This window comes from Phyllobates terribilis, unplaced genomic scaffold (assembly GCF_046119375.1).
Source record: "Phyllobates terribilis strain yellow unplaced genomic scaffold, ASM4611937v1 Scaffold_11__3_contigs__length_659146591, whole genome shotgun sequence".
Classification (NCBI taxonomy): Eukaryota; Metazoa; Chordata; class Amphibia; order Anura; family Dendrobatidae; genus Phyllobates; species Phyllobates terribilis.
The window spans coordinates 414,737,221-414,756,069 of NW_027362771.1; the positions used below are offsets into that span (position 1 = coordinate 414,737,221).

Sequence of the window (18,849 nt, forward strand, 5' to 3'; positions counted from 1 at the left end):
TCCCGGATAAGAAAATAATGGCTTTTTATCTACTGGATAATCAGTTCAGCTCCTGTCCATCGGTTGTGCCTTTTCTTACTGCTTCGCTTCATTGATGTGAATGGGATTGAGCTGCAATACCACACACAACCTGTGAATCCTTATGTTGGTAGATGGCAGCCGTGTCTTTCTAATGATAAACCCTTTAAAAGTGGACAAGTTGTTCAGAACAACCAGTAACGTCTCTGCTGTCTGTTTCCATTATGCATTTCAAAAATAATTGTATTCTGTAAGATATTCCTTATTTGTGTGAATTGCAACAATGTGGGATTTTTCTTTCTTTGCTGTGGAGAATTATCATTATCCTAAATTAACAGATGCTTTAATGGAAAAGTGCCAGTTTAGGCAGAATTAATTTAACTAAAAGATGGAGAAGCCAGCATCCAATATACAGTACAAATACGATCCAGGTTTATGGTCTTCTTTTAAAAATGTGGCACATGAACAAAACACAACAGACGAAGTTTCACCATAGTCAAACTTCAACTGTGGCATTTTGTTTTTTTGCCGTGTTTTTAAAAGACAATAAATCTGGAAACTATTTTTATTGTACATTGGATGCAATCTATCACTTGGATTTACACTGGGCTTGAACTTTGCGGTGCTGTCAATTACTCCTCCATTTATGTCTTATTTGAACTACTTCGAAACTGCACATAGACTTTAAAGGGGTATTCCCATCTCAAAGATCCTATGCCAATATGTAATGGGTGTAATAATAATATTCGCAAAAACCTCCAATTAGAAATGTAGTATTATTCTTCTGATTCGCTATGTCCCTTACCCCATGTGCAGGCATTGCAGTAGCTTAGGTATCAATGGTTAAAACCACTGCCATTTAACTGACTGTCATTATATAAGTGGCTGTAACCATGCAATCTGATCTCAATCAGAAAATGCAGACAGCATTTAATGGTAAAGGAGCCGACCAGATTTTTGTTTTCCAATCTCTCTGCTCCCACTTCATTTGAGTCAATGGCGCCATCTCATTCACTGTTTAGCTTTTTTTCCCTGTGAGCATGACTATACAGACAAGGTCTGCCTACAGCCATTTCTGCCACAAGCTGACTTTTATATGAATATATTATTGAGCTGTGTAGAGAAGTCTTCAGTAAGCTTCTCCTGTTTTGAACTACAGGCTGCTAGAATAATAATAATAAAAAAAAAAAAATTACTGATATATATTAGACAATTTCACATTACAACCAGGGGTCTTAGGCTGTGTGCCCACGATGTGTTTTTCAAGCGTTTACGCTGCAGAATTTCCGCAGCGTAAACACTTGGGAAACGCTTGGTAAACCTTCCCCCATGGTCTCCAATGCAATTCCGCACTTTCAATGCCCATGCTGCGTATTTTTCCGCAGCGTTTATGCCGCGCTCAAAAATCCGCAGCATGTCCATTAATTTTGCGGACACGCAGCGTAATCACCGCCATTGACTTGCATTTGAACGCGCCAATTCCGCAAGACTGCATCTGTACTTGCGTAATTGGCGCGTTCTAATGTGCGGATGGTACCCAAGTCTGGTGGAGAAGAGTCTCATCCAGACCTGGGTACCATAGAATCTGTAAAAGAAAGAATTTAAAATAAAAAATAAAGTTTATACTCACCTTCCGATGTCTTCCCTGTGTTTTGTCCACACCGTCCGGTTTCTTGCAATGCTCGCGCTGTTGTGAAGGACCTGCCATGACGTCACTGAGTCATGTGACCCATCACATGACTCAATGAAGTCACCGCAGGTCCTTCACATCACCGCGAGCATTGCAAGAGACCGGACGCCGCAGAGATGACACAGGGAGGACATCGGAAGGTGAGTATAATCTTTTTTTTTTTTTTTTTTTTTACCATTCTTATTCTCTTTTTTTTAACTATTACTTGGTCACACTATATATATAAATCCATGCCGGGTGCATAGATTTATATAGTGTGACCAAGTTGTCAAGCACTTTTCCAAGTGATGCTAAAATCGCTTGGAAAAGTGCTTGCTAACCCGCATGCAAAAACGCTTGACAAACGCTTCTACCTGGCGGGAAAAAACGCATGTAAAAACCGCATGCGTTTTTCCTGCCAGGGAGAAGCGTAAAAAATATGCAGCATTTCTGCATCGTGGGCACATAGCCTAATGGCTGCAGCTCTAAACTGATAATTATTTTCTTCTTCTTCAGATTACTGTGTTTCACATGGGATCAGATGAGCATCAGGACATTGATGTTGCAATACTAACTGCTCTGTTGAAAGGTAATTTAGCTGTTGTCGCCACTGGTCATAATCCATTGTGTTACTGGTCTTTACAAAGTGAATTGACAATACCCTTACCTGCTGTGTATTTTTAGAAAATTACATGTTAGACGATAACTGTTATTTGCGTCCTAGTGTTGATAAATACAAAGTGACTGGCAACTATTTCTCAAGACTTTAACACCATCTTTTTGTTGTCAAAAACTATCAAATTTTTGAGTAAATATGTGTTTTTATTTTTGCTATTTTACTCCGAGTGAGAATGTGACAGTGGCCTTGGATAGCAATACAGATAAGCTCATAAGCAGGATTTTATGAATTGTGAATTTTAACAAAGGGAGGTGGAAAAAACTCTCTAAACGGAGTTAAAATAAACCTTCACAAATTTAATCAAACATATGACACTTTGATAAATTTGTGGCTGAAAAACATCAGCACAGCTATAAGCATATATTCCCATTCACTTATGAATTTGCCCCCAAAGGGCTCACCACAAGCTGACAAGTACTTGGAAGTAGTGCTATTAAACAATGATCAGCCATAGCATTACCTCAATGGCAGGTGTAGTTCTAAGATAACCCTGTTACAATTTCACCTGTCAATTGGGGGAATATATCAGGAGACAAGTGAGCGTGCAGTTCTTGAAGTTGAAAACGGGAAAAATGGTCGAGTAAATATTGAGAGACTGTGACCAGGGCCAAAATTGAGCTATCAAGATGCCTGCATCAGAGGATTTGCAAATGACCCGTTCTTGTGGGATGTTTCTAGTATGTAGTGAGAAGTAGCTGCCAAAAGTGGTGTGAGTAAAGGAGGACGGATGAACTGGCAAGCAGGCTGTCCGTATTATGCTCTTGTCAGTGGTCTGTTGGGAAACCATGGTTCCTAGCACACCTACCACTTTGCCAATGCCTGTAGCCACATTATATCTGTACTTCTGTCGGGTACAAATTATTGCACAAGACTATGGAAGGTGTGCGCACAACTACTCATAAACGTGAATACTTGGCCCTGGCTGATTCTGCACATTTTTTTCTTGGAATGAGCTGATGCTGGACACTTCTGGCACCAGCTTATCTCCTTGCTGAACATAAAAAAAAAATGTAACATGTCTGATCTCTATTCTTCCTGGTCTTATCAGTTGCTCATACAACTATAGAGTGTTGAATAGAAGTGTTAATTCATATTCACTTATTTTCTACACAGGAACCAATGCGTCTGCACTGGACCAGTTGGTTTTAACGCTGGCATGGGACCGAGTTGACATCGCCAAGAACCATGTATTTGTTTATGGACAACAGTGGCTGGTGAGTATGCAACATACTGTGGGCTATTGTTAAACTATAAAATGGTCATTAAAGGGAACCCGAGGCAGCTAAAATCAGAAGTCCGCTGCTTTATTGCAACCATGTATGTTTGACAAGTCGCCCTGAGTCTATACATCTCGGATGACTTGTCTTCGGCAAGTTTCTAGTGGCTTCTTTCTACCCCTTTCTCATAAGCTGACAACTCTCCATATACACACAGAGACTTGTCAATCTAGGGCAGGGTTTCCCAAACTCCAGTCCTCGGGGTCCCCAACATGTCATGTTTTCAGGATATCCATCGTATTGCACAGGGGAGCGAATCTGTTGTAGTTTCTGAAAAAATGATCTGCTGGGGGGCTGTGAGGACGGGGTTTGGGGAATGCTGACCTAGAGAAATGTACAGGGGAGGACCCTCTGGGGACCGGCCTTTTGCACTTGTTATCTGAGACCGGTAGTTCTCTGTCAGCTTTTCAAAGTATGTCAGAGTAAATCCTGCACATCTGCGATTAATGTAGCTAGTGTCGTGTCTGATTCATTTATAAATTGAAGTTACTAGAGACATCTATCACACCTGGCTTATCCCTTCTTGCATTTGAAGAATTTGAGAGAACAAATTTAAAGTGCTTTGTAGTATATTCTACTTTAAAAGGGGTTTTCCACTGGAAAAAAAAATGTTTTGATTTGTCTTCAAAATGTTCTATAATTTAACAATAGTCTTCAGTTAGCTACCTCAACCTATGGCTTCCTTTTATTATACTAGCAAGTTATATAAAATGTCATAACATCTAAGCATAGTTTAACATATTTGACTGGACACCCTTTTAATGCCACAGGAAACTACAGAATGATTGCAGTCTATGAACCTTTATCCAATGGTTAGAGCAGTGAGTGTTGTCGTTTTCTCAACTTCTATGGGAGATCCTAATAAAATAAAACCATTGGTACGTCCTGTGGCGTTAATGGGTTAGTACCGATTCGTCGATTTCTGCATCGAGAGATGGGCATGTGACAACGTCTACTAATACTTGCCAGGGTGCTTCCACGATCATCTGCTTTCGTGCTCCTGACCCAATCTAATGAATAGGACCATTGCTCGATACCTGCTGATCACACAGGCATCCCCGGTGGTTTAAGTAGATTTGATGTCACCTGTACTGCTCACCTCTCAATACAGAAGTTGACAGAGTAGGACTAACTTTTTATGGTGAAATTATTATTTTATGTATATTATGAGAGTACATTAAAGGGAAACTGTCAGCAAGATTTCACACCCCAAACTATTTATATATGTATGTAGTTATTTCAAAGAGACGTCAATCAATACCTTTACATGGCCAGTCCGTGCCTCCACTGCTGAGAAACCAGTGTTAGAATTGATATGTAAATGATGCTAAAGTGCTGTATGTAAATCTGAAGACTGTCACTCCAGCTCTATTCCTCGCCCTCTACCTGTTTGACTGACAGCCACTATGTTGTGTGACTTCAGACAAATTAGCAGTCAGTCAAGTAGGAGGAGAATAGAGCTGGAATGACAGTGGCTTCAGATCTACATACAGCTCTTCAGCCTCATTTGTATATCAATTCAATTTCTGGTTTCTCAGTAACAGAGGAGCAGACCGGCCATGGAAAGGAATTGCTGGACTTGTCTATGAAAGAGCTACATGAACATATAAATGGTTTGGGGGCTTTAGTCCTGCTGACAGATTCCCTGTAATTTTCTTTAAGAGCACTGTAGCTCACACTCTTAATGAGAACTTTTCTGTAGGTGGGTGCCCTGGAGCAAGCCATGCTGGATGCGCTTGTAATGGACAGAGTTGCGTTTGTGAAACTTCTCATAGAGAATGGAGTTAGCATGCATAAATTCCTGACAATCCCTAGGCTGGAAGAGCTGTATAACACCGTAAGTTACATTTAGTGCTGTATAATGAACCAAGAAGCTGTATAACTCGTGAATCTAATTCCCATCAATTGTGCTTTACCATGCTATCCGTACGTTTAAAGGGAAATGATCATACAAAGGTATCTATTTTACTCTTGTTCTCCTTATTAATCAAAACAAAGTGCCCTTTATTTTCAATGCATTAAAAAAATATTTTCTATGATTTTTAGTGGAATGTTTAATCACATCAGCACATCATAGCGTTAAAATATAATAAAAATGTTGTCCGAATTATGCCTTTTTATTATTGATCAGTTCCCTTTATTACACTTACAAATTATTGTTTTAGTTGGCACTTGTATACCTAGTTTTGTGATAATTTTCCATCATAATTTCAGTTTATGATGTCAGTAAATATATGAAAGATTGCCATATATTAACTGAAGTCATAATATTACTCACATGTATTTCTTTTCTCCGTTAAAGAAACAAGGTCCTACTAACCCAACTCTGTTTCATCTTGTCCGAGATGTTAAGCAGGTAAATTCACATGGTCTCCTTTTGTGTACTGTCATGTCCTATTTCTTGTTTTCTGTTAGTCACTTGTAAAACATGTTTTATTAAAGCATGCTTAATGTCATTTATTTCTATGGATGTACTACAGAGTTTCATGTGTACCATGTTATTAGGGAATCATACTTGCTTTCATCACCTGCATATCTTAAATTTTCCTACAGTAGTTCTCTCAAATCTTTGTTGTGTGTTATAATTTATAATTCTCAATAAAAAACTATTGGCCAAAAATTGGGCCTGACACGACTGAGAATTGCAGACATGACTGACTCCATGTGTTGATTGGCATTGCGAATGGATGCCAGAGCTGCCATTCATTGTATGCATGATTCTGGTCTGAAAAAGCAAACTACAGTAGTTTTATTCTGGATGTCCCCACTCCACCATGGTCAGTGTGGAAATTTGACCATGTGCACTGGCTATATTGGTCCATGGTGCGAATGGGCAGCACACAGACCAGTTATGCGCTCATCTGAATGAGCCTTCATCTGCAGCTTCCTAGGCCACGTGTTTTTGTTTCTTTCTTTGTAAGGATGGGTGCACTTTAAAAATTTTAATGTCAATTTGATGGATAAGTAATATAACACGTTAGTGCCAATGGTGGTGATATGTGGAACAAAGAATCTCATAGCAGCATCATAATTAGAGGTCCTATGCTGGTTGCATAATGTTATTATTTTATTCTTCAAGTCTTCCAAGATGTGACTTTTAGTAATTGTTAAGCCATAAATTCTGCTGCTCCAACACTTGTTTCTACATGCAGAACTGGTTAGTAATCTTTTATAATCCAGAGCTAGAAAACTGAAAAGTAGCCTTCATGTAAAAGATGAAGGCACATGGTGATTATACATTTTAAAGTAAGTTTTAGATATAAGATAGATGCAAAATAACAATAACCACCTGGTCCAAGCGAAAGGAATGTTCCTTTTTATTGTGTCGTGTCTTCTGAAGCCATGAATAAGTTTTTGTCCTGTAGATCTCACCACATTACTAAAAAAAAATAAATAAATAAATAAAATCCAGTAGGCCAAGGATTATTTAGAATAGGCTGCTAGCAGGCTCTGGTTGCGTGGAGTAGAGTAGCAATTGTTCCTGTAAACCACTCTTGATTTGATGGAATATACCTGAGGCACTTCTATTAAATTTGTTATATTGTATATATTTCAGAACATCTTAAATCTACATTGTTGGTTTTAGGGTAATCTTCCACCAGGCTATAAAATTACTTTGATTGACGTTGGTCTTGTCATTGAGTATCTGATGGGTGGTACCTTTAGATGCACATACACCAGGAAGCGCTTTCGAATAATTTACAACAATCTTCATGCTGGAAATCGGGTAGGTATCTGATAGTACTTTTGTATAAAACGTAAGACAAAATATCACACATGTGGGTTTTTTTTGCTTTTTTTTTTTATTGTTAACCTCCGCACCATACCAGTTGAGCAGAAACTTTAATTTTGATATTGCTGTCTTTTGGCATCTGCAGTAACTAAATATCCTGCAGTCCTAAACCAGTTACTTACCTGGATATGTAGAAACCAAGAAAATATCTGGTAGCACAAAGTAAAATACAAAAAGAACCAAAGTCCTAGTACATATTTCTGTGAAGCCATTTTGTTACTTCATTATTGCCTTACTGCTACATGTGGATCAGAAAATGACTTGGTGCTTGAATCAAGTGTATGTGTGTCTGTTAGGTTTTTTTTGTGATTTTAATTATTTTTTTGTTAACACCTCACTGAAACATCCTGAAATCTTGCACTTTTTACTCTCATCACTAAACTTCATAATAGGCTAACACTTCGTTAGCTCTTGATGTCACTTTTCAGTAGTTCCCCACATCACAGGCCGCATTGCAATAAATGGCAACTTCTATACAGTGGGTACGGAAAGTATTCAGACCCCTTTAAATTTTCACTCTTTGTTTCATTGCAGTCATTTGGCAAATTCTAAAAAGTTCATTTTTTTTCTCATTAAAGTACACTCTGCACCCCATCTTGACTGAAAAAAAACAGAAATGTAAAAATGTTTGCAAATTTATTTAAAAAGAAAAACTGAAATATCACATGGTGATAAGTATTCAGACCCTTTGCTCAGTATTGAGTAGAAGCACCCTTTTGAGCTAGTACAGCCATGAGTCTCCTTGGGAATGATGCAACAAGTTTTTCACACCTGGATTTGGGCATCCTCTGCCATTCTTCCTTGCAGATCCTCTCCAGTTCCGTCAGGTTGAATGGTGAACATTGGTGGACAAACATTTTCAGGTCTATCCAGAGATGCTCAATTGAGTTTAGGTCAGGGCTCTGGCTGGGCCAGTCAAGAATGGTCACAGAGTTGTTCTGAAGCCACTCCTTTGTTATTTTAGCTGTGTGCTTAGGGTCATTGTCTTGTTGGAAGGTGAACTTTCGGCCAAGTCTGAGGTCCAGAGCACTCTGGAAGAGGTTTTCATCCAGGATATCTCTGTACTTGGCCACATTCATGTTTCCTTCAATTGCAACCAGTCGTCCTGTCCCTGCAGCTGAAAAACACCCCCATAGCATGATGCAGCCACCACCTTGTTTCACCGTTGGGATTGTATTGGGCAGGTGATGAGCAGTACCTGGTGTTCTCCACACATACCGCTTACAATTATCACCAAAAAGTACTATCTTCATCTCATCAGACCAGAAAATCTTATTTCTCATAGTCTGGGAGTCCTTCATGTGTTTTTAAGCGAACTCTATGCGGGCTTTCATATGTCTTGCACTGAGGAGAGGCTTCCGTCGGGCCACTTTGCCATAAAGGCCCGACTGGTGGAGGGCTGCAGTGATAGTTGACTTTGTGGAACTTTCTCCCATCTCCCTACTGCATCTCTGGAGCTCAGGGACTATATTGGGGCATTAACCTAAAGTAGTGCATTACTTCTTTAAAAACTTGTAGCATGGATGTAGCTAAGATGGCACCTGAAAGAAACCCAAAATAAAGTTCTGTTTCTCATGGATGATAAAATTCACAACGTGTATAAGCAAGGCCTTACTGATCATCACTAGTCTGTGGGTCCACGTGGCTGCTGTGAAGCTGCTGTAAAAAGACTCTCTCCCCCCCCCATAAGCATTTGCAGAAAATAGAATAAAAAAAAAATGCAACTAGGAAATAAATAATTGTCCATATTTGATTTGAATAAGTGAAAAATAACGCTTTTTCGATGGATTCTCTTCTAAACCCCATCCACATGTATTGCACTGTAAATTGCTGCTGGTTTAGGTGCAGAATTCTTGTGTGTAAATTCTCCCTGACACTGGGACAGGATGTTGGTGAGCGGTGCCGCTAAAACACGGCGCCGCTGCTGCCCTCTGTGGAACACGGCGCCGCTGCTGCCCTCTGTGGAACACTGCGCCGCTGCTGCCCTCTGTGGAACACTGCGCCGCTGCTGCCCTCTGTGGAACACGGCGCCGCTGCTGCCCTCTGTGGAACACGGCGCCGCTGCTGCCCTCTGTAGAACACGGCGCCGCTGCTGCCCTCTGTAGAACACTGCGCCGCTGCTGCCCTCTGTAAAACACGGCGCCGCTGCTGCCCACTGTAAAACACGGCGCCGCTGCTGCCCTCTGTAAAACACGGCGCCGCTGCTGCCCTCTGTAGAACGCGGCAATTGCTTTATGTTCTTGAGTCAAACCCAGTGGACCAAAGGCCACTCCACGATCCTGTTCTATATATGCAGAGCTCGCCTCTTTATATGGCCTAAATTTACTCTGGTTGTAAAATGACTAAAGACACTAAACTAGACCTAATCCAATGAAAGGACTTTGAGTCACAATGTTCTCACAAGTCTTTATCGGTTTCCCATCTATTGAAGAGACCTGTGTACATGAAATTTATATTTTACAGCGTTCTGGGAGAAACACTTCAAGCAATACACCTCAAATGCGTAAAACCCACGAATCATTTGGAAGCCGAGCAGATAAAAAGGAGAAGATGAGGCACAATCACTTCATAAAAACTGCCCAGCCTTATAAAGCAAAGGTAAGGTTCTGGCCAGCTGCACTTTAATAGCTGAGGCTCTTCCGCCTGGTTAGTTTTCTGCTTACATTTTTCATTTGTACTTATGCTGATTTTCTGTCATCACTTACACACCAGTGCCCCTTCTAATAATGCTGGGGCAGCCATCATGATACCCCAGTAGGGAGATTTGTGTTATGATGATTATTTTTGACGTTTATAAAGGGCAATTTTACAAAATTTTATTAAGGGGAAAAACCCTATCATTCGCATGACTGCTGCAACCCATCACTGGCCTCAGCGTTGATGGATGTAATTCAGGGCTGTGGAGTTGGAGTCCATTTTGGTGGAGTCGATATAAAATGTACCGACTCCTAAAATATATAATAAATTGGGTACAGTAGTTCAATGCAGTTTGTGGGGAGTATTTTTTCATAAGAATTTGGGAAAGTTATGAAATGTCCTATAAATGTCTGTCCTTTTCCTGATCTAAGGGTCTAGACTTTTAGCTGAGATGAATCTGTGCTTCAGTAAATTTATCACTTAAACATGAGCCATGTATGAGGGAGTCGGGAGTCGGTGGCATGGAAATTGAGGAGTTGGAGTCTGAGTTGGAGGTTTGGCTTACCGACTTCACAGCCCTGGGATGTATGCACTGTAAGTGATTTCTGGCCCCTGTGATTGGCTGCAGCAGTCATATGTATTGATGAGGCGGATGTCATCACTGCTGCAGTGGCAGGGAGGAGTTTAGTGGTTATGCAGTGGGTAATTTATTCCCTGCAATAACTCTGCCTGATGAGTGATTGGTTTAGTTTTGGGTCATGTCCTTAAAAAACAAACAAACATTGGAGTGATCTTTTATAGCCCTTCTCTCCCCCCCCCCCCCCCCCCACCCCCCACTTTAGCACTCTGTAATGCATGTTTGTGTGTAATGCGTGCCATAAGATACCAAGCTGTCGTCTGCCGTTTCTAGCGCTGCTCTGCTCCTGCATCACGTGGCCGCAGTTGTGACCTGCTGGCTGATGCAGCATTTATGTGGACTCCAGGTCACTTTCTCAGTGTAGTTATGAGATTCAGAATGAGGCATTCATAAGCTTACATGAAGCAAAGGTCTTCAGTGTGAGGCAGCAAGTCAGAGCTGTGGTCACATGATGCAGCAGGGGCTCGGAGCAGCGCTGCAAACTGCAGAAGACGGGGACCTGTATTTATAGTACACTCGCTGCACACACATTGATTGGTAACTGGGGGGGCGGGGGGATAATGAAAGAAAATGTTCTTAATACGCCAAATTTCCCTACGTATTTTCGTGCTGTTTTAATTAACTACTGCATATTTTTATATTTTGTAGCAAGACGCATCATCTGATGAGGGGAAAAAGAAAAGGGTCAAAGACGAGTTTGTGGACATTGACGATCCCGAAATGAAGCGTTTTCCTTACCCGTTTAATGAGCTGCTGGTTTGGGCTGTTTTGATGAAGAGGCAGAAAATGGCCCTTTTCTTCTGGCAGCACGGGGAGGAGTCTATGGCCAAAGCGTTAGTTGCCTGCAAATTGTGCCGCTCTATGGCTTACGAAGCAAAGCAGAGTGATGTTGTGGATGACACATCAGAAGAGCTGAAGGAACATTCAAGGTATTTCTTAAGTTTACATTTCACTTATCATATTGTGCATTGACGTTGCTTTGATTTTTATGGTATCCCACCACTTTTTAGAAGTAGCTGCTAATGTTACTGAATATAGCAGGTTTAGCTCCAGATAGCAGCTGGCAGAAGACTCAAGACTACATTGCAAGTCTGTTGGATGTTTACAGCTTGCCCGAGTATATCTTCGAGAAGCTGCCAGGAGCCGGAGCTGCCTTGTTGTCCAGCTAATTTGTGTGATCTTAAGGCCTCCCCATACACATGACTGATGTAAGCTGAATCCGCTGATAACGACTGGTTAGGCCAACAGTGTAATGTGTATGGGGCCCCCGAACAACTGATCATTGGGTGAGATGTCTTAACGGTCATGTCCGATTTCAGACTGCCGATTGCTTTGTTCTGACAAAGATAAGCTACCGCGAGACATGTTTGGTGAGGGCTTTCTCATAAAAAACACAGGGGCTCTTGGCTGAATAAGCGCTCCTTCATATGGGAGTGTTGGAGGAGAAGGCTGCCGGTCGAACGTTCAGCCGACAGCCATCTTAATGTGTGTGGCCAGCTTTAGAGCCTGGTCCACCAATATCAACATCGGATGTACCTTTAGTGAATTACTATCTGAAGTATATTGTTTTTAAGGAAAACCCCTCTAAAATGGGTATGGTCACATTCATTGACTTGGTAACCCATTATTTTCCTGATGTCCGATTCATTTTGTATTAAAACTGTTTTCTTTTGCAGTGAATTTGGACAACTAGCAGTGGATTTGCTAGATCAATCCTTCAAACAAGATGAAACCATGGCAATGAAACTTCTCACATATGAGCTGAAAAATTGGAGCAATTCCACTTGCCTGAAACTAGCTGTATCCTCTCGACTTCGCAATTTTGTTGCACACACTTGTACTCAGATGCTGCTGTCAGATATGTGGATGGGAAGATTGAACATGAGGAAGAACTCCTGGTATAAGGTGGTACTCCCCTGTTTTTCACCCAGTATCTAATATTTTTTGAAGTAGTTACATTTTATTAATCTTCTCATTAATTTCATAAATTACATCCCAGCATTTTGAGTGTCCTGTTTTTTTTAGACAGATTTGGCTTATGAGCCATATACTAGGGGTGTTCATTCATTATAGTTTCTTCTGTAGACTTCTCTAAAAAGAAAATCTTTAATCTTGCCCACTATAATGCTATTTTTGTCCACATTATGCTTCTGTTGGATTAACCTGTGATTTGTTTGCAGCTGTCTAAAAAAGCTGCTTTCCACATGATACGTTGGCGTTATGTAGACATGACCAGTGGTTAAACATGCTTGTCTTTAAGTCTTATTGCAAATGCGTTAATTATAATAGATCTGTCTTGTAAAAAACTTGAAGTGTCACGTTTATTGTCTTTTTACTTTTGTATGATCTAGTAAGAACTAAAACATAAAATGATTTCACCCTGCTGTGTAATATTTCATCTGTGCGATTTGATATAAAATGCGAGTATTTGATTAATTCATTTTGACCCATTTTTTTTCTTTTTGTGATATTTAGGTGATTCTGAGCATTTTGATCCCTCCTACAATTCTCATGCTTGAATATAAAACAAAGGCAGAAATGTCCCATATACCACAATCTCAGGATGACCATCAGATGTCAATGGATGACAGCGAGAATAATTTTCAAAATGTACCAGAAAACATTGCTATGGTATGTATGAAGCATTACAGGCCATTTGTTGGCAAGCTCATGTTGCCTTGTCTGTGTATAGTATTGGTTAGTGACATTGAGATGCAACAGGAGAATTTACACTTTCTACACTGGGTTGTTATCAGTCTAATATGCCAGATTCATGCAGATATGTTAGACTGGCAGCTCCCTGCCTCCCATTCCTGTATGCAAATAGAGGAAAAATGAAGACCTTATTGAAGGTTAACTGATGCCAGCTGTTGGCATTTAACACTTTCCTTAGTTTTAAAGAAGCACTCCTCCCATCAAATTTTTTGTCCTCTTAATATATTGCAATCATCATATTATACAGCACTGTGCACTTACAGTTGCTTATTTTGCCTTTCTACCCAGTAAATTCTTTTCTTTTCTTTGCTCTATGTAGAACAGGAAGTATTTTGTCCTTGTAAAAATCATTCCTCTCTTCAACTCCTGACCCAGCTTCTCCCTCCTCCCCTGCCAAGGACATTTGCAGTGACTTATGGGTGATGCAGGGAAAAGAGGCTTCCTATTACTGCATAGAGCTTGGAAAGAGTTAGTCTGTTTTTAAAATATAAAAGGGGTGTTCAACCCCTTTTAATAGACAACATTCTTTACTTTTTTTTTCTGATCAAATATCTGTTATTTTTGCAGTTTTTTTTGTATAGCAAAGACCTAAAACAGATTAGATATTTAGCGAAATAAAGGTTTGATATATAACTTGTTTTGTCTTCAGAATGTATTCAAGGAAGTTGTTGATACAGATGTAAAAACTGAAGTTGAGACTCAAACAAAAACCCGTCGCCTTCCCATTACCCAGAAGTTCTATGCCTTCTATCATGCGCCAATCGTGAAATTTTGGTTTAACACAGTGAGTATAAATAGGAGTTGAAAAATGATATTTTTGTCTTTTACTTCCTAGTACATGTATCATCGTTTTGTTATTCCCATTTACAGGGACTGACATCAAATTTTTGCTTTAAATTTCTGTATTGTTCCCATTTGCTATAATACGTAATTCTAGACATTTATTAAAACTGAAGGAAAAAGGTCCTTTAGGGTCCCAGATGTACACTGTGTTCCAAATTATTATGCAAATAATATTTTCTCAGATTTTCCCAAATTACCTATATGAATTGCAGTCATTGTAATTTTCCAGTCAAATAACTATTAGCGTACAATTGAAAGGTTTTTGTACAAACTGCCTATGATAACAGTATATTTTTAAAAAAATAAAAAACTCAAACTGCACTCAAAATGCATGTTCCAAATTATTATGCACAGCAGAGTTTTCAACCTTTTCATTTTAATAAAGAACAAAAAAATGGTCATTTTTGAAATTATAAGCATTAGCAGGTTATTACAAACTGAAATCAAACAGTTTTCAACTCAAAACTTTTTTCTAGGTGATGTTACATTTGCACATAGGACCCCATGTTCGAAAGGAGCTTCTGAACTCTCTCGTCCATTGAATTTGTCAGGTTTTGGATGGTTTCTGCTTCAATTGTTTTGCATGAGGACAGAATACACTCCCAGAGCTGTTGCTTAGATGTGAACTGCCTCCCGCCATCATAGACACTCCTTTTGATGATGCTCCAGAGGTTCTCAATGGGGTTGAGGTCAGGGGAGCATGGGTGCCACACCATAAGTTTGTCCCCTTTTATGCCCATAGCAGCCAGAGATGCAGATGTGTTCTGTGCAGCATGAGACGGGGAGGGTATTCTGTCCTCATGCAAAACAATTGAAGCAGAAACCATCCAAAACCTGACAAATTCAATGGACGAGAGAGTTCAGAAGCTCCTTTCGAACATGGGGTCCTATGTGCAAATGTAACATCACCTAGAAAAAAGTTTTGAGTTGAAAACTGTTTGATTTCAGTTTGTAATAACCTGCTAATGCTTATAATTTCAAAAATGACCATTTTTTTGTTCTTTATTAAAATGAAAAGGTTGAAAACTCTGCTGTGCATAATAATTTGGAACATGCATTTTAAGTGCAGTTTGAGTTTTTTATTTTTTTAAAAATATACTGTTACCATAGGCAGTTTGTACAAAAACCTTTCAATTGTACTCTAATAGTTATTTGACTGGAAAATTACAATGACTGCAATTCATATAGGTAATTTGGTAAAATCTGAGAAAATATTATTTGCATAATAATTTGGAACACAGTGTAGATGGGTTAGAACTTTCAGTTTACAGAGTAGCATCATTTACTTGCAGGATATTTGTTAATTCTCTAATTAGAAGGGCCTTGGCTGCTGGGATCCTAGGAAGGGGGCACTGAAATGTAATGGTTGACCACTTCATTATTTACTGGATTGCCAGAGAGTACAGTAGAGCCCCCCTTTCTGAGGATTGATCTCTATGTAGGTGATTACTTTAAATGATGAGAATAAAAATGTAATATGTATAGAGATAATTGTGAAGAAGTAACTTCTAAATTAGTTATTGTACAAGTCAGCCACTTGCTAAAGGCGCTCTCCTCCCATCAACATTTGTATCCTCTTAATATATTGCAGTCAGTATATTCTATAGCACTGTGTTCTTACAGTTGCTCATTTTGCCCTTCTGTTTTCCATCAAGTCTATGACATCACATGATTAAAGACTGATTAGCTGAATCCTTCTAAGCTCTGTGTAGAAACAGGAGGTCAACTTTCCCTGTATGAGTCACAAGTCACTGCAATAGTCCCTGACGGGGGAGGAGTTGATCAGCTGGGTCAGGAATTGAAGAGAGGAATGCTTTCTGCATGGACAAGAGACTTCATATTCTACACGGAGTAGAGAAAAATTAGCTGTGTAGAAAGGCAAAATGAGCAATAGTAAAGACTTATGCTGCATCATGATTTTGGATAAATAGAGCTACCCATAATTTATCTTCATTTGAGTGCTGCGGGCTGACATTTTCCCCCCTTTCCCCTATCTGTCAACTTCTATAGACTGGGAATGTGTGACTGCACACCTGCTTCTGCCGTGGATGTATTGCTTGTGTTGCTGCTTTCTTTATTGTTCTGCTGGCTCAGTTTCTCCCGTTCTGAAGTGCTGCATGCAGATTATACTGTGTTTTCAATGTGGCAGGTTTCCTATTAACTAAACTGCTCTTTGCATTTTTACTGTACATGATCACCGTACATGTTGGAAGCACCACAATTTTTTTTGTTTAGTGCAGCGACTAATTGTATATTCGAGTGGCCCCTGATTCCCAGTTTTGGTTTTCCCACTTGCCAGTTTTCAGAATTCCTGTTAAAATCCCAGTGCAGACATGGCTTCACTTTTTTATGTAATGAATTTCTAAGGTTGCCACTCTTTAGTCTGTTTTGAATGGTAATTTCTTTGTCCTCAGGCAGAACAGCAATGCATTCATCCCAGGGTGTATGAGATTTCATTTACACAACCTGGTATTGTATAAAGGGGTTCTCTAGTCCCTTCCGCATGTCATTATATTAGTAACCAAATCCTGGATTGGGTTCGGCTGAATAAAAAGTAACTGTGCTTGTAAATAGATGAATGAGAGTCTCTTCTGAGAACCAAAGCCAGCCTTTACCTAAAATAGGTTTATAGGATGCCTTACAAGCTTGTTGAGGTTAGATCGAGGATTATTTTACCATTACAACCTGTATTGTGGCTACAATCAGATGTTATTGAAGTGCCTAGCATTATTGCCCTCTCTCCAAAGCCCCCTTAGGTTTAAACATGGCACACTGTGAGGTGCAATATATGTGTGTTTTTAATATACTGTGTATGTAGATAGAGATGGATAGATCATATCCTCACAATATCATATTTTAGATAGATATTTAGATAGATGGATTGATCATATCCTCACAAAATTATATTTTCGATAAGCATTGATTGCAGCGTTATCATTGGGTTTCATCTACCCCTTTTTCTCGCAGCTGTTTTATTTGGCATTTCTCATGCTATTCACCTTTGTGGTTCTTGTGAAGCTGGAGCCTTTGCCTTCTCCCCAGGAATGGATCGTTATTGCCTATATTTTTACGTCAGCTATTGAAAAAATTCGAGAGGTTGGTGTTAAATTTTTTTTTTCTTATTACTATTATTTATTTATTATACTCACTTATATAGCACTATTTATTCCACAGCGCATTACAGACATTACGGGCACTGTCCCCATTGGGGCTCACAATCTACATTCCCTATCAGTATGTCTTTGAAGTGTGGGAGGAAACCGGAGAACCCGGAGGAAACCCACGCAAACACGGGGAGAACATACAAACTCCTTGCAGATGTTGTCTTTGGTGGGATTTGAACCCATGACATCAGCGCTGCAGTGCTAACCACTGAGCCACCATGCTGTCCATAGTATTATACAACCTGTTAGCACATGTTGACTGTTCAAACTATGTACAGGCGCTTGGTGTACTGTGACATGGTCAAATATTTTAGTGCACTGTCCCAGCTTCTTGTTTTCCCTATATCTCCGACCTCCTCCATCTTCTTTGATTGATGGCTCTGGCTTGGAAGGCCAGAGAAGGAGCAGATAGATGGAAAACCAGTAGATAGAAATGTGTACTTTAATATTTGGCCCCGCCGTGATGCACTGAGCGCCTGTACTTAGTTTGAACAGTCATTCAAAAATAATTGTTCTTGAGCACAAGTTGACAATGCTAGACTTTGTTTGCCTTTTTATTGTCTAGAGCTATGCTTCTATATGGGCAAAGTTAATATTTTATTACATCTATTATACTTCATTCACACACTATTTCTGCCAGCAAAATGTATTTAATATGAAAAGGTGTATTAAAAAAATCTTCTGTTCCTCTGATGAAAGAGACTTTAAATCTGTGAGATTGATGTGAGAAACTTCATAAAAAAATAAACAAGTACATGCCTTTCTCAATTGTTACAATTTGGAAATAAAAAAAAAAAAAAAAAAAGTTAAAATTTTTAGTGATAAAAGATCTGTCCGGTTAAGAAAGGGAGAGCTACTGGTGTCTTCTGAAGTCAGCTCTCAACTTAATTTTTTTGACAGCTGTGTGATACTTCTCGCTTCTGAGCTAAAAGATACCCTTGTTTGTGTGGTAGTGGGTGGGAGGACTGTGAGTGTGATGCATGTAAACATGGGGGGCCTGTGCTGCTTTCTTCATGCTGGATGAAGGTATGCAAAAAGCAATGTAAGATGGATTCCTGTACATTGTAAAGCAGAAGAGAGAAACCCTGTAACCTTCTTGACTGCTGGCTCTATTGAGTATGTAGCTCAGGTTAACTGTTTACAATCAGCTGTGTCCTCCTTTTAGCAGGTTTACCCTTTAAAAACTGCTATGTCCTCTTCCTTTTGCTCTGCTGCAGGTTACACGAGATTTTGCTACATAGCTGATAAATGGTGATCTTATCTATTTATATTTATGAATCTAACTAGGCAAATCTGAGAATAGGTAGGTAGGGCTAGGTAATTTTGCAAAAAAAACCTTTTTCTTTCGTTGTTCGGGGCACTGCCGCATGACTATTTATTTTTTTGTGCTCTGAATACTGCAGCAGTGACAGCGGGG

At 39.6% G+C, this 18,849-nt stretch overlaps 1 protein-coding gene across 1 annotated transcript in view; it reads left to right on the forward strand.

Moving 5' to 3' along the window:
* The window catches only part of LOC141166426 (transient receptor potential cation channel subfamily M member 7-like), a 142,737-nt gene that overhangs the window by 65,932 nt on the left and 57,956 nt on the right, over positions 1–18,849 (forward strand). Inside the window, exons 10-20 of the mRNA XM_073653097.1 lie at positions 2,204–2,276; positions 3,480–3,580; positions 5,346–5,480; positions 5,946–5,999; positions 7,230–7,370; positions 9,900–10,034; positions 11,359–11,639; positions 12,387–12,615; positions 13,186–13,341; positions 14,075–14,209; positions 17,236–17,364. Coding sequence (XP_073509198.1) covers positions 2,204–2,276; positions 3,480–3,580; positions 5,346–5,480; positions 5,946–5,999; positions 7,230–7,370; positions 9,900–10,034; positions 11,359–11,639; positions 12,387–12,615; positions 13,186–13,341; positions 14,075–14,209; positions 17,236–17,364 — 1,569 coding nt within the window. The remainder of the gene's footprint in view (positions 1–2,203; positions 2,277–3,479; positions 3,581–5,345; positions 5,481–5,945; positions 6,000–7,229; positions 7,371–9,899; positions 10,035–11,358; positions 11,640–12,386; positions 12,616–13,185; positions 13,342–14,074; positions 14,210–17,235; positions 17,365–18,849) is intronic.